Source organism: Dendrobates tinctorius, unplaced genomic scaffold, assembly GCF_039654945.1.
Source record: "Dendrobates tinctorius isolate UK_male_01 unplaced genomic scaffold, ASM3965494v1 ptg000034l, whole genome shotgun sequence".
Lineage (NCBI taxonomy): Eukaryota > Metazoa > Chordata > Amphibia > Anura > Dendrobatidae > Dendrobates > Dendrobates tinctorius.
In genome coordinates, this window is record NW_027361702.1 from 8620150 (window position 1) to 8636309 (window position 16160).

The window sequence follows — 16160 nt, forward strand, 5'->3', positions numbered from 1 at the left end:
TGATAGTCCACCTTTCAGGGTTTCTTTTGGAAAATATATCACTGCAGAAAACCCAGTACAAAGGATTATGCCCATACAACACACCGGCTCATTTTATCTAGTAAAGGTAAACACTGTCACACTATTTCCTTGATCTATTTTCATAAATTCTTTTTGCCACAAATCCCAATGCTATAACCTCTTGTCATGTGAGATCACAGACGTTTCAAAGTGAAGCAAATCTTTCATGTAATCATTGTTCTGCATATGCACAACTACTGTATTAAGACTTCGGCATTTCTATTTCTTGTAGTCTCCTAAATCTGCCTTTATAAGTGCAGCCAAGAAAGAGAAACTTCGCTCCAATCCAGGAAGAGTACGATTTTCTGAACTTGTGACTGTGGGAGACACAGATGCAGTAAGTTATACAGAAAACTGTGGTTGTGTTAGAGGGGTAAACCTGTTTGGCACTTCTCTTCACAGTAGTTTTTGTTATTCCTTATATATTACTTTAAAATATTGCTATTTAACATAGCTGTCTTAATACAATATATTTTGCTGATGCAGTTCTGGAAATGCATTGTAAGGCTGGCACAGTTATGGAAAGGTACTGTATGGCTGACACCGTTGTGGAGAGGGACTATATGGCTGACACCATTATGGAGAGGGATTATATGGCTGGCACAATTAGGCTAAGTTCACATTGCATTAATGCAGTCCGTTCAATGCATAGTGCATAGCGCTACTGTCATATTGTGATCGCGGTTAGCGATCACGCTAGCGCAGCTTCCCTGTCTCTGCTAGCGGTGACGGACCCCCGAATGCTGCAGCCCACATCCATCACAGAATGACGGCACATCGCGAACGCATGCCGATTATGATATGCGTTGGCGATGCGCTCGTCTATTGCAGTCTATGGGTGCATTAACGCATCCGTTACATAGCGTTAATGCCGCTGTGTAATGGATGCGTTAAACACTGCCCACAAACACAATATGAACCCAGCCTAAGGGATAGGCACTATGTAGCTGGCACTGTCATGGAGGAGCACTGTATGGCTCCACAGTAATGGAAAGGTACTGTATGGCTGTCACAGTTATGGAGAGGCATTATATGGCTAGCACCGTTATGGAGAGGTACTATATGGCTGTCACAGTTATGGAGAGGCATTATATGGCTAGCACCGTTATGGAGAGGTACTATATGGCTGGCACAGTTATGGAGAGGCATTATATGGCTAGCACCGTTATGGAGAGGTACTATATGGCTGGCACAGTTATGGAGTGGCACTATGTAGCTGGCGTTCTTATGGAAATGAACTCTATGGCTGCACAGTTATGGTGAGACAATGTTTGGCTGGCATCATTATGGAGAGGCACTATATTGCTGTCACAGCTATGTAGAGGCACTATATGGCTTGGCAGCATTATAGAGAGACACCATGTAGCTGACACTGTTATGGAGAGGCACTACATGGCTGGCACAGTTATGGAGATGAACAGTATGGCTGCACAGTTATGTAGATGAACTCTATGGCTGCACAGATATGGAGATGAACTCTATGGATGCACAGTTAGGGTGTGTGCACACGCTGCGGATTCTGCTGCGGTTCCGCGGCGGATTTGGCCGCTGTGGAGCCGCAGCAGTTTCTGCTGCGGTGTACAGTACCATTATTCCCTATGGGAATACAAAACCGCTGTGCACATGCTGCGGATTTTTCCGCGGTTTTGAAACCGCAGAAAGAATTGACATGTTAATTGTTTCTGCGGATTCCGCTGCGGCTTGCCATCTCCTCCATTGAGGAGATGAAAAACCAAAGGGCAAAACCGCAGAGCAATCCGCAGGTAAAACCGCAGGTCTTTTGACCTGCAGATTTACCTGCGGATTTTACAAAATCCGCGCTGCAAAATCCGCACCCCAATCCGCAGCGTGTGCACGTACTCTTATTGAGATGAACTCTATGGCTGCACAGATATGGAGAGGCATGGCATGACAGGCTCATGTATGGAGAGGGACTTTATGGCCTGACACGGTTATTGAGATGAACTCTGTGGCTGCACAGTTATGGCGAGGCATGGTATGACAGGCACAGGTATGGTATGGAGAGGGATCTGTGGTGTTCAAAAGGTAAGGTGAGAGGGTGTATTTGGATTTGAGAGTGCAGATTTCATAAAATCTTAGTCATGTCACTTTTCCAGCGCCTTTGAGCTTCTTATGACCTAGAAACTCCCTATTTGTATGTATATATATATATATATATATATATATATATATATATATATATATTGACTGATGATGGACCTGAATTGTTTTTTGTAGGATGATTTGAAGTTTTTGATGGTATAATTTTGGGGCACATAACATCTTTTGATTGCTTTTAAGGTCAGTTTCACAATTATCCTGTACTCCATTCTGAGCACTTAAAGGGAACCTGTCACCCATCCTGGGTGTTTTTAACTAAAAAAGCCATCCTCATACCTATGGGACGCATTACAGGTATGAGGACCTATTTATAAAAGTTAACATTTCGGCGTTACTGGGGGTCAGAAACGGAAGAGTTACCTTCACAGAATGCAGACTTAGTGATGCTGAAGGTGGTTCTTTTACTTAAAATCGCCCAGGGGGGTGACAGGTTCCCTTTAAATCAGGCTTTCTGTCTAAATTTCAAGGATAGGCCATCAATATCTGATTGCTGAGTGTTACACCCAGCACATGTGCTGATCAACTGATCAGTAAGGGTGCAGGGCATCTTGAGGATAGGCCATTATTAAAAAAGTAGTGGCCAACCTCTTTTATAAATACTTTCTTGTTCTGTTCATTCAGTAATACCATTATTCTAATTACTTTTATTAAAGGTTTTTTCCTATTTCTTTTTTTTTTTCATTAGGACATGTTGAAAATGAAGGATTCTCCTCCACTTTTGCTCATACCAAACGTATTAAAAGTGTTCTTGGAGAATGGACAAATTAAATCGTTTACCTTTGATGGCAGGACCACAGTAAAGGCAAGACATTCTAGATTTCAGCCAACAAATAGTAACACTTTTCTATGTAAAATATAGAAAATTAATTAAATAAGCACTCCTCCTCCTCACATCAAAGTTTTTATCTTAATATATTGCAGTCATCATATTATATAGCAATGTGTACTTACAATTGCTCATTTTGCCTTTCCACCTGGCTAATAAAAACTTTGATGGGAGGAGGAGGAAGAGAAGGAGGAGGCAGAGGAGGAAGAGTACGACTTCTTTAAAAACAATACATGAGATCAGCAAATGTGCCAATGAGTGGATGAATGTGTAACTCAATCTGTTTCTTTTCCAGGATGTCATGGTCACGCTTCAGGATCGGCTTTCGCTTCGTCATCGTGACCATTTTTCTCTTGTGCTAGAGTACACTGCATCGGATCAAAACCAGAAATATTTATTACTTCAAGATAAGCAACCACTGGCTCATGTGAGAAATGGACATAGATTACTCTCAAAAGTGCTAAAAAAAGAAGGGTCAGAGATGCAAAAGAGCAAGATAATAGTCCACATTTGGGTATAGAAGGGTGATCTAGTAATACTATGGGTGTAAAATATCCTAGTGTGTGTTTGTGTGTCTGTATGTGCATGCATATATGCTAACGTTCATACGATTATTTGGTGTAGGGAAGGATAGGTGCTGCTAGGTCCTAGGAGATTCTTAGTCAGCTCTGCTATGCAACCAAGAAGCTGCATTTCCACTGTAACTGGGGCTAATATATTGGACCCAGTTGCAGGGGAAATTGGGAGTAAAAAGAATGTACAGTATTAATTTGTTAAAAGTTTCTCACAGAAGATCTTTTGAGACCTTATTTCAGGATACAGTGTGTAAAATAAATGAAAAGAATTAATAAAGCAAACAAATATATAAAACTTAACAAAAAAAGTCTGAATAGCTGAGCTGTTTCTAGCCCCTCACCATTACAAAAACAAGATGCTCAATATATAAGTAATTTCTATGGAAAATACAATTGAAAATGTTTTAAGGTGTTCTTTGGTAAAAAAAAAATGTGAAAAATAGACGTATTTCCTATTTTTCTTTATATTTTCCCCAAATATCAGCCAAAAAAAAATAAAAATAAAAGTAGCATAAAAATTAAGCCCCATTTATTACAAAAAAAGAGACAAAAATGACTTGAATATCCAAATGAGAAAACATTTTAGAGCCTACAAAAGCACATGGGTGATTAAAACCCAAAAATGCTCCCCGTCATGAACTGGTTAAGATGATTTAAAGGAGTATTAAAATAAATTAATTAGGATATACAAAGCCTTTTATGAATATTTGATAAAAGCCTAATCTCTGATAAATGATGAGAGAATCAGAAAAAAGGGATGGAAATATGGCACCATCAATGACCTACGCATCAATGCAGGTCATTCAGCGTAAGATTCCAGGAGGCATAACGATCCTTTTTTTCCATATGTTTATTACTAATTTCATGCCCAAAAAAAGACAAATGTATATTAACATAGATAGCTTTATTGGATAAACTGAAAAATTATATTTGCAAGCTTTCAGAGCACAGATACTCCTTAATGAGGCTCTGAAAGCTTGCAAGTATAATTTTTCTGGTAAGCAAATAAAGATATCACTACTAGCATACTTTTGTATTTTAGGGCATAAAAGTTTTACATCAGTATATTTTTAGATAAATAGATAAATAATGTATAAAATATAGAAATTTATTTATTGATATACTTTTTATTTTATACTGCTTGACAAGTATGTATTATTTGATAAAAAATTAAATATAAAGGAGTGAAATTTTTCTAAAAATATTGGTATTTTATATTAGTATAATTAAGCAAAATGGTTTATTTAAAACAAAATGCTTGCTAATTTTAGAATATTCACATTTTATTTCCATTTTTATTGAAGTACATTTTTAAAGAGAACCTGTCAGCACAATTTTGTAATGTAAAATAAAGACATTTCTGTAATGGCGCTGCGCTATAACACAGATTAAAGTGATAGCTTCGGTGAAGAAATCCACTTTGTTGTTCTTCTTTAATTAGCAGTTTTTGCTAATTAAATTTTGATCTGTGTTTTCCCAGCCCTACGTCTGCCTCTGGTCTTTCAATGACAAGTCATTGCCCATATTTCAAATAGAGGAGACACAACATTCACAGACCAGGGGCGGGCAGAGGGACAGGGCATCACAGACCAGAGGCAGACAGAGGGACAGGGAATTACAGACCATAGGCGGGCAGAGAGGCCACGGAATAACAGACCAAGGGCAGGGAGAATAGACAGTAAATCATAGATTAGGGGTAGGTGGAGGGGCCAGGAATCACAGACCGAGGGCAAGCAGAAGGGCTGGGAATTACAGACTGGAGGCAGGCAGAGGGACAGGTAATCACAGACTGGAGGCAGGCAGAGGGGCCAGGTAATCACAGACTAGAGGCAGGCGGAGGGGCTGGGGAATCACAGACCCAGGGCAGGGAGAAGAGACAGGGAATCATAGAATGAGGCAGGCAGAAGGGCTTGGGAATCACAGACCGGAGGCAGGCATAGGGACAGGGAGTCACAGATTGGAGGAAGACAGAGGGGCAGGGTAATCACAGACTGAAGGCAGGTGAAGGGGCCGGGGAATCACAGACCGGAGGCAGGCATAGGGACGGGGAGTCACAGGCTGGAGGAAGGCAGAGGGGCAGGGTAATCACAGACTGAAGGCAGGTGGAGGGGCCGGGGAATCACAGACCGGAGGCAGGCATAGGGACAGGGAGTCACAGATTGGAGGAAGACAGAGGGGCAGGGTAATCACAGACTGAAGGCAGGTGGAGGGGCCGGGGAATAACAGACCGGAGGCAGGCATAGGGACGGGGAGTCACAGGCTGGAGGAAGGCAGAGGGGCAGGGTAATCACAGACTGAAGACAGGTGGAGGGGCCGGGGAATCACAGACCGGAGGCAGGCATAAGGACAGGAAGTCACAGGCTGGAGGAAGGCAGAGGGGCAGGATAATCACAGACTGAAGGCAGGTGGAGGGGCCGGGGAATCACAGACCGGAGGCAGGCATAAGGACAAGGAATCATAGACTGGAGGCAGGCAGATGGGCCGGGTAATCACAGATTGGAGGCAGGCAGATGGGACGGGTAATCACAGATTGGAGGCAGGTGGAGGGGCCAGATAATCACAGACCAAGAGCAGGGAGGGGCCAAAGAATCACATGCAGGGAGGAGAAGACCCAGTGTACATTCTGGCACCTGTGCACCAAAATCTAGTTACGGTATTAAAAAGCTTCAAATGGGGAGTAAAGAAGAACAGCAATCAGAATCACAGCTCCATTATGGCTATGCTTTTACTTCACATTACAAAAATCATGCTGACAGGTTTTCTGTAAGAAAACTGTGATTGTACATTCCATTTTTCCAGGTGGTGCATAGAACTCACTATCAAGGTATGAGATGTTTGTTCAGAATCAGCTTCTTCCCAAAAGATCCAGCTGATATTCTCCATTCTGACCCTGCTGCTTTTGAATATCTATACATCCAGGTAAGGATGAAACTATAAGCATGCAGATCATTTAGGATTACTTTTAGAGGAGAATTGCTGTGTAAACGGAGTACGTCTCAGAGGTTATACATGTTGCAGATTTCTACCTCCAGGAGAATCATTCAGCACTTGAGAAAATGAACTGTTTCACTTGCGACACAGTTCTTATCTCATGTTCTTGATGGTGCAGATATTGGTTGCTGACAGACACAAAATTGAGAAGTCATATAATATAATCTAGTGGAACTACAGACACATAAACAGTGTTGGTCTGGGGTGCCAAGGGTCCACCATTAACATTGACTCTAGAAGCCCACTGTCCAGCGACATACAATACTACATTACCCTCAGTCACTAAATTACCTCTGCCTCTATATAATACCTTTGATAAAATTAATAATTAGATGTTGGCTTTATCTATATATAGTGAATCAACAATATTGTGCTTGCGACTACTCATGTAGAGGGTTAAGTACCCACTCTAGGACAGTGGCCCACCTGGGAATTCATCTGCTCCCCAGTGGGCCAGTCCAGGCCTGCACATAAGCAAACTATTATAACAGTTAGTGCAGCGCCATCTGCTGTCTGCTTAACACAGTACATCCAGCATAAGGGTGCAGTTGTATACTTCAACAGCACTTATCAGCAGCTAAGTTTTGTGGCTCAATTCATCAAGCAACTTTTACGAGAATTCTGACATAAAATTGCTTGGAGTGTCGCAAACGTTTTGTGCAACTCAAAGTCGCGCAAACACTTTGTAACTTCTTAGGCTAGTACTGGCTTGCTGTGACAACTTTTAGAAAAGTGGCCAAGTGCACCCAACAAATTCATCATATTTTAAATTACAAAATGGTGTAAAATTAGATAGAAATATTCACTAGCCCTCTGATGTACTTTTCTGGTGTTGGCGTATGGCAGCTAAAAGAAATGTCAAGCTGCAGGCACAATCCTCTTAATGAATCTTTCTCATCTTCCTTCAGTGCTTCCTTCATTAAGACCAGCAAACAAAACTCAAGTCTTATTGAATTGGGCCCAGTTTCCATTATACCCAACCTCCTAATCAGATCACAATGTTCATCTCTATATTCAATTCCTTTGCAAAGATATCCTAATAATGTCCTCAGTTGGGCAGTACTGTACGTCCAAAAGTCATTTTTCTTTAAGTTCTCACAGAAAATTACATTTCAATATGCTTAGTTCTTTGTTAATCCTTTCTTTGCAAGTGCTAGACATCCTTGGTTAAAGCTAGAAAAAATAGAAACGAGAGAACTTAAGAGAGCAACCAGTAAAGTAGTTGGCAGATTTGGCATTAAGGAATAGAGGGCAAACTGGGCAATACTCTCCAAAGGGGTAACCTTCAAAACCATTGAGAGGCAGATTCGGTAGGCTTGTCAGTCTGTGGGACGTCAGCCTTCAGACAGACAGGAAGAGATTCAGAAAAAGCTGGGTCACTGACAGGAAAAGTTCCAGTCCGCGGGTGCAGACAGACTGGGAACCACAAATGCGGAAAGGCAGGGAACCACAGGTGCTAAGAGGCATGGAACCACAGATGCTGACAGGCAGGAATCTGCAGATTACTGCAGGACAAACACGAGCGGGTTCGCATAGAATAGACAGGATCAGGTACACAGAATAAACACAAGGAAAGACACACATAGGACAGACAGGACCAGACTCACACAGGGTACTTACAATGAGGTAGCAAGTGTACACACAGATCACTAGTGTTGCCCAGCGACAACAGAATAAAGAGAGGTACTAATTCAGACACAGATGGTTTAGGAAAAGTACTGGTTTGGACACTGCAAGTTTAGAAATAGGTACTGGTTCAGACACAGGAACTTTAGGGAAAGATACAGATTTATATACAAACAGGTTCAGGGAGAGGTCCTAATTCAGTCTAGATCAGACACACATACAGGTTCAGGGCACAGACAGGGGCCATACAGGCCCAGGGAAGCAGGTTCAGAGTTCAGAGACAGAAACTGGACAGGACATGGCAACTTAGTAGTTGCACCAACACTAAAGGAGAATGTTGTAATTGGCTGAGGATACATTAGAAGCACACGCACTGTCTCTTTAAGAACTAGGAAGTGCCTGTACATGTGCCCTAAGCATGCTTTCAAGAAACATGCACAGCAAGCAGAGGACAAGGAGCTTACAGCAGGGACAGGGGAAGTAAGTAAGTCGGCTACCCTGCATGGTGGGAGATGGGAAGCCTTGCAGGGATGCAGGCAGTCTCCCCTGTAGAGTGTAAGCTCTTATGGCCAGTGGGGTCCTCTCTGTCCTGTAGAGTGTAAGCTCTTATGGTCAGCGAGGTTCTCTCTCTCTCCTATAGAGTGTAAGCTCTTATGGTCAGCAGGGTCCTCTCTTTCCTTTAGAGTGTTAGCTCTTATCGTCAGCAGGGTCCTCTCTCCTGTAGAGTGTAAGCTCTTATGGTCAGCTGGGTCCTCTCTCTCCTTTAGAGTGTAAGCTCTTATGGTCAGTGGGGTCCTCTCTCTCTCCTGTAGAGTGTAAGCTTTTATGGTCAGCAGGGTCCTCTGTCTCTGGGTTCCCCTCTCTCATGTAGAGTGTAGGCTCTTACGGTCAGTGGGGTTCTCTCTCTCCTGTAGAGTGTAAGCTTTTATGGTAAGTGGGGTCCTGTCTCTCCTGTAGAGTGTAAGCTCTTATTGTCAGTGGGGTCCTTTCTCTCCTGTAGAGTGTAACCTCATATGGTCAGCGGGATCCTCTCTTCTGCGTAGTGTAAGCTCTTTTAGTCAGCGAAGTTGTCTCTCTCTCTTCAGTAGAGTGTAAGCTCCTATAGAGTCTAAGCTTTTGGTCAGCAGGGTCCTCTCTCACCTGTAGAGTGTAAGCTCTTATGGTCAGTAAGGTCCTTTCTCTCTCTCTTGTAGAGTGTAAGCTCTTATGGTCAGTGGGGTTCTTCCTTTTTCCTGTGGAGCGTAAGCTCTTATGGTCAGTGGGGTTCTTCATTTCTCCTGTAGAGTGTAAGCTCTTATGGTCAACAGGGTCCTCTCTCTCCTGTAGAGTGTAAGCTCGCATGGTCAGTGGGATCCTCTCTCTCTCTCGCCTGTAAGTGTAGGTTTTTATAATCAGGTGGGGGGGGGTTCTCGCTCTCACTTCTATTTTCTAAGCAATAACAAGCTTTTCAGTACTGAGATTAGAATTTATTCACAGCAAATCTAATGTTTTGGTAAAATTCAGCGAAGTCAGCTAATTTTAATTTTGAAAGATTCGCTTTAGCAACTGTCTATTTTGAGATTTGTCATTTTATACCTGCTTCCTCCAGATGTCTTTTAATGTACCACACATGTCACTTTGTATTAGGTCAATTGGTCAAGAAGCCGTGGATTTGACTTTTTATATAGAGTGGTGCCCAAGGATTTAATGTAGCACCATAAAATCCATTGTTAGGTTCAATTTTTGAAGTTTCTTAATGCTGTTTGAATTTCTGTGACACAAATGTCTATGCTATGTATGGATACAGTAATTGTGCCTTGTGTGCAGCTGTCACAATCCCGCCGCTGACACCGGTATGTCATGGACGGAGGGACACGACGCACTGCCAACACACAGCTAACACAGGCACAGGGGGGCTTATCTTAGCTATCCCACCGCAGGCACCATGTGATAAAAAGCAGCAAGCTAGTCTTGCCCTAACAATTTACTGCAGGGGGGTTTATTTTGGTTGTCCCACCACTACCCACAATACTTCATGAGACTTTTCAGTTCCACTTCGGAACTCGCAGCTCTCCGGCACCCCCCTTACCCTCAGGTCAGTCAGGTAACTACACCTGGGATAATTGGTCGCCGATCGGCTGCCTCAATGAAGTCTGGCAACCAGGCACGCTGCAGTGAGGGAATTATAAATGTTCTGGCCGCCGCCACCCAAATAGCTTATAAAATCCCTTCCATCACTCTCAGCAGTACCCAGGGCCCAGACCACACTTTGCCGCCACCAGCTCCAGATTTCTCTGCTTAACTTATAAACTTAACAGAGGGGTTCGACGCCAACCCAATTCAGTAGCATAATTATCTTAAAGGCGCATAAGTTTGTTTTTTAGAGCATGGAGACAGAGCTAATAAGTTTATAGTTTATTCCCAAAGACAGGCAGTGATTACAGAGCAAAAAGGAAGTTACAAAGTTGAGATATTAGGTATGTACAATGCAAATATAAAATAAACAGGATTAAAAAAAACAGAGATTAACACATACATTTGCTTAGCTGGTCTTTAGGCTTACCATGTGGGGAGGAGGGCAGAGCCAAATGTCTCCACTCATCTGAGAACCTCTTGGCATGAGATCTCTAGCTGGAATGAGCAATTTTTGGGAGGGAATACCTTATCCCTTTGGGTTTGTGACCCCAGGAAAGGGGCGGTCTGGTGATGTTCCTCGCCCTGCTCTAAGTACAGATGTGGGTCCAGAAAACTTAGAACCATCATATCTGGACTTGAGAACCTAGCAGAGTATCGGCAGAACCATCATTCATCTTGAATTGAAATTAGCTTTGTAATGAAACCAAACACTAGCTGCTTATTCCACTCTGTATAGGAGAACTCCATTTCTCTGGTTCTGTCAGCACTAGAACTGTGAAAATTATGGGCCAGAACGCTGGTTCCGCGCCCTACGCAGATATGTAATTTTCACACCTCTGCCGCGTATTATTTTCGTGATCCAGCCTCTTTAATATTTCCCATACTTGTATCCAGCCACATGGTGCTTCAAACAAAAGAAATCCTTTCCTGGCTGAGGGGGGAAGGAGGGAGAATCCTCACTGGGATCTCAGATTACACAGAGCTGTGGGTGAGGAAGGGGGGTCGCAGCTATGTGACAGGCAGAGTCTCATCTGTAGTTTAGAGAATGGAAGATTCTGGAATGTTCCAGAGAAGTCATATCTTACCATTACACCTCCCCCTTTTAGAGTGCACTACGGAGGCATAACCTGTCGGTAATCCGCCATGTGCACCTCAGCGGGTTCGCCCCGGCGGGACAACCCATTGGCATTTCCATGCTCGCTGCCCTTTTTGTGTTGTACAGTAAAGTCGTACTGCTGTAGGGCAAGGCTCCAGCGTAGCAACCTACCATTGGTTCCAAACACTGTGTGCAGCCAGCTCAGAGGGTTGTAGTCGGTTACCACAGTGTAGGTGCGCCCGTACAGGTAGGCTGCAAACGCTGCAGCACCCAGACCATTGCCAGGCACTCCTTCTCGATGGTGGAGTATGCCACTTCCCTTGGCAGAAGTTTTCCGCTCAGGTACAACACGGGGTGCTCTTGGTTCCCCGAGTCCACCTGGCTGAGAACAGCACCGAGGCCAAACTCGCTGGCGTCAGTCTGTACCAGGACTGGGCGACTGCTGTTGACTGCTTTCAACACTGGAGAGTTGCACAGGGCTGTTTCCAAAGCTTGGAAGGCCGCCTCACAGCCGGCAATCCAGCTAACTGTTTGGGGTAGCCTCTGCTTGGTGAGGTCTGTCAAGGGATTTGCAAGGGCGCTATAGTCCTGTACGAACTGCCTATAGTACCCTGCAGTGCTCAAGAAGGACTTCACCTGTTTTTTGGTCCTGGGGAGGGCCAGGACACAATTGAATCCACTTTCTCTGGCTCTGGACTCATGGAACTCCCACCTACCTGGTGCCCCAGGTAGTGGACCTCGTTCATGCCCATCTGGCACTTTCCCGGCTTGATGGTCAGGCCTGTCTGGTGAAGATGCTTGAGCACCTCCTGGAGATGCTGAAGGTGTTCCTCCCAGGTGAAACTGAAGACAGCAATGTCATCCAGGTACGCCACCGCGTACTCCTCCAGTCCCCGGAGCAGGTGGTTGACCATCCACTGGTCAAGTGGCAGGGGCATTTTTCATGCCGAAGGGCATGACTGTGGACTCGTACAGTCCAAAGGGGGTGATAAAGGTGGATTTCTTCTGCACCTCAGGGCTCTGGGGAATCTGCCAGTATCCCCAACTCAAATCCATGATGGATATGTATTTTGCATTTGCCAACCGCTCAAGCAGATCCTCGATGCGCGGCATCGGGTGAGCATCAGAGGTTGTGATGGTGTTGAGCCCCCTGTAGTCCATGCAGAACCAGGTGGTCCGATCCTTTTTAGGCACAAGAACTACAGGCGAGGCGCACACGCTTTTTGACCGTCGAATCACCCCCAGCTGTAACATCTCATGGATCTCTTGGCGCATGACCTGTTGCACCTCCTAAGAGATCCAATAAGGTGTTCGCCGTAGTGGGGCGTGATTTCCGGTGTCCACCTCTTGAACCGCTAACTCAGTCCGTTCCGGTCGGTTGGAGAACACGGCCTGGAATTGTTCCAAGGTGTCCAACAACTGTGACCGCTGGGACGGTTAAGTAGGCACTTACCTCCATGTCCTCAATGGACCCATTGGCCTTGGCTTGGGCCAGCATGTCCAGGTGGGGGTCTTCCTCCCCATCATCCTCGGGCAGGTTGTAGACCGGTAGGACGCAGGCTTCACGTTCGTGGTGAGCTTTCAGCATGTTGACATGAAAGGCCTTGCGCCTACCCCGAGCATGGTCAATCGTGACCACGTAGGTGACCGGATTGAGCTGTTGGTGGATGACGTATGGGCCTTCCCAGGCTGCCTGAATCTTATCCATTGGTACGGGGACCAGCACCCACACCTTTTGACCCACCTGGTAGGTCCGCTCCCGGGGTCGTACCAGTGCTTCTGGTCAGCCTGAGCATGCGTCATGTTGTCATGCACCAACTGTGTCAAGGTCTGCATCTTGTCACAGAAACGCATGATAATCCACGATGGACACTTCAGAGGGGTTTGGCTCATCTTCCCAGGATTCTCTTATCAACCCAAAGGGTCCCCAGACTCACCTGCCATACAGGAGCTTGAAAGGGGAGAACCCCATCGAGGCCTGCGGAACTTCCCTGTAAGCAAATAGCAGGTGTGGGAGGTACCGCTCCCAGTCACGCCCTTTGGTCTCAACCAGCATGCGGAGCATCTGTTTGAGGGTACCATTGAAGCGTTCACACAAACCATTGGTCTATGGGTGATACACACTCAATACCAAGTGTCTCACCTGCATTTTCTCACAGAGAGCCTCCATTAGGTGAGACATGAATTGGGTCCCTTGATCGGTAAGTATCTCCCTGGGAAATCCTGCCCTTGAAAAGATGGTCACCAGTGCATCAGCCACCTTATCTGCCCAGGTTGAAGACAGAGCTACTGCCTCTGGGTACCGGGTAGCGTAGTCTACCATGGTGAGGTTGTATTGCTTTCCAGAGCTGCTGGGGATGGCCAGCGGGCCCACAATGTCCACCGTGATTTTCTGGAAAGGCTCCTCTATCACTGGCAAAGGGATAAGGGGAGCCTTAAGAGCAGGCCCCGCCTTACCCACTCTTTGACAGGTGGCACAGGAGCGGCAGTAGGTTGTTAACGTTTGTCCCCATCTTGGGCCAATAGAAGTGTTGAGACAGCCGTGCCTTTGTTTTGCTGACCCCCAAGTGTCAAGAGAGTGGAATCTCATGAGTAATCCGCAACAACTCATTTCGGAACTGATAGGGGACGACCAGCTGTCTTTCCCTCAACCACTCCTTTTGGGATTCTCTGGGTACTGTCTCCCGGTACAACCTTCCTCATTCCAAGAACACCCTCTCCTTATCAGTCCTGGAGGTGGGCGTCTCGGCAAGGTGTCTCAATTTCTCAAGGCTCGCATCTGAGTGCAGAGCAGCCTGGAACTCCTGGCTGGAGGCAGCCAGAAGTGACATCAGGGTTCCTTAGTCACTGGGACCCTCTGGTACCTGCTCTGGGTTCACCTCTGGTTCAGTTTCTCCTGTAGCGGAAGAGGGTCCAGAAGGCAGGGTGCTATGTTGTGAATTCTCTTAATCCGGCTTTTGAGGCAGGGCTCCCTCTGGTGGATACTGCTGGTAGTGGAGCTGGTCAACATGATGTTAATCCAACAGCTGCAGAGGATGATTGGAGAAGTGGGTGTAGTGACTGGGAGTACATAAGCGAGCAAGCTTCTCTCAGTGGCTGCCGGTGATACTCCTGTCTGTGCATAGTGAGGATATCTGTCTCCTGCCTGATCCTGCATTTTCCAGCTAAGTGTCATTTGCTAAACCCTTTGCATCTGTTTTTGCCTTGCTGTCAGGGGTCTGCTGGCTCCCCCTGGGGCTGCTGGCTTTTGCCCTGTATTTTTATATCTTGGGTTTGTTTGCTCAGTCCCCTCCTGTATTAGCCTGCTGCTAGCCGCCAGTTCACACCTGAGTGCTGATATAGTGGTGGCGAGGTTGTGCTAACCTCAGTATTTTTCTGCTTCAGTTGCTTCAGTCGTGTTGGAATTTTTAGGGTTTTTGCGTGATTGCAGACAATGCCTTTTCTATCCTGTCCTATCTAGTCAGTGTGGGCCCCATAATTTGCTCAGACTATTTTCTGTCTGTGTCCGTGTTTCATCTTATCTCACCGACAATATATGTTTGGGGCTGTCTATTCCTTTGGGGATCTGCTCCGGGGCAGTTTAGATTTCACCTTTCTGTTTTTAGGCTTAGTTAGTCCTCCGGCTGTGATGAAGCGTCTAGGGCATCGTAGGATCGCTCCACGGCTACTGCTAGTTGTGTGGATAGGATCAGGGGTCTGCAATCCGCTGAGTGACCAACCTCTCTGGTGTTCTGGTGGCATAGCCTTTTGCGCTTTCCTCCTCTGTGACCAAGTCATAACAGAATCACCAGACAAACTGTAGACTCTAGGGTACTCAAAAGAAGGACTTTAAGAACTTTAAGAATAATTGTAAACTATTTCTTTCTTTGAAGCCTAACTCCTCTGGGAGCTCGGTGCAGCAGGTTAAAATTGTCATCTCCCTGCTGCGCGGCGATCCGCAGGACTGGGCCTTTACTTTGACACCTGGAGATCCTATTCTGGCTAATGTAGATGCGTTTTTTCAAGCCCTGGGGTTATTATATGATGAGCCTAATGCTTTTGATCAAGCTGAGAAAACCTTATTGGCATTAAAACAGGGTCAAGATGTTGCTGAGTTATATTGTTAAAAATTCCGAAAGTGGGCGGTCCTTACTAAATGGAATGATGATGCCCTAGCAGCTCTCTTTCGGAAAGGTCTTGCAGAATCCGTAAAGGATATTATGGTGGGATTTCGTGTCCCCTCTGGTCTTGACGACTCCATGTCGTTGGCCATTGAAGTTGATCGACGTTTACGAGAACGTAAAACTACGCCTTTCAAACAAACCTCTGAACCCATGCAATGTGATAGGGTTTTGTCTAAGGCGCAATGTCAAGAGTTTAGAAGGCCTAATAAGTTATGCTTCTTTTGTGGAGATGCTTCTCATGCTATTTCAGTCTGCCCTTAACGAGAGAAACATTTTGCTCACTTATTTGCGATGGGCAGTGTGCAGCCTAAGTTTCTTTTGGCTGTTACCTTGATCTGCTCCTTGTCTACATTTTCCGCTAAGGCATTTGTGGATTCAGGAGCAGCTTTGAATCTGATAGATTTTGACTTTGCCAAGCGTTGTGGTTTTTCTATGGTACCCCTGCGGACCCCTATTCCTTTGAGGGGTATCGATGCTACCCCTTTGGTGTAAAATAAACCCCAGTTTTGGACCCAGGTGATTATGCGGGTCACCCCGGACCACCAAGAGAATTGTAAATTTTTGGTGTTGCACAATTTACATAATAT

The 16160-nt window shown here is 45.3% G+C and overlaps 1 protein-coding gene across 1 annotated transcript in view; it reads left to right on the top strand.

Annotated features, from left to right (window-relative positions):
* FRMPD3 (FERM and PDZ domain containing 3) overlaps positions 1 to 16160 on the top strand; it is a 382662-nt gene that overhangs the window by 244630 nt on the left and 121872 nt on the right. The window contains exons 7-10 of the mRNA XM_073573072.1: positions 293 to 397; positions 2867 to 2983; positions 3303 to 3434; positions 6382 to 6501. Of these exons, the coding sequence (XP_073429173.1) occupies positions 293 to 397; positions 2867 to 2983; positions 3303 to 3434; positions 6382 to 6501 (474 nt within the window). The remainder of the gene's footprint in view (positions 1 to 292; positions 398 to 2866; positions 2984 to 3302; positions 3435 to 6381; positions 6502 to 16160) is intronic.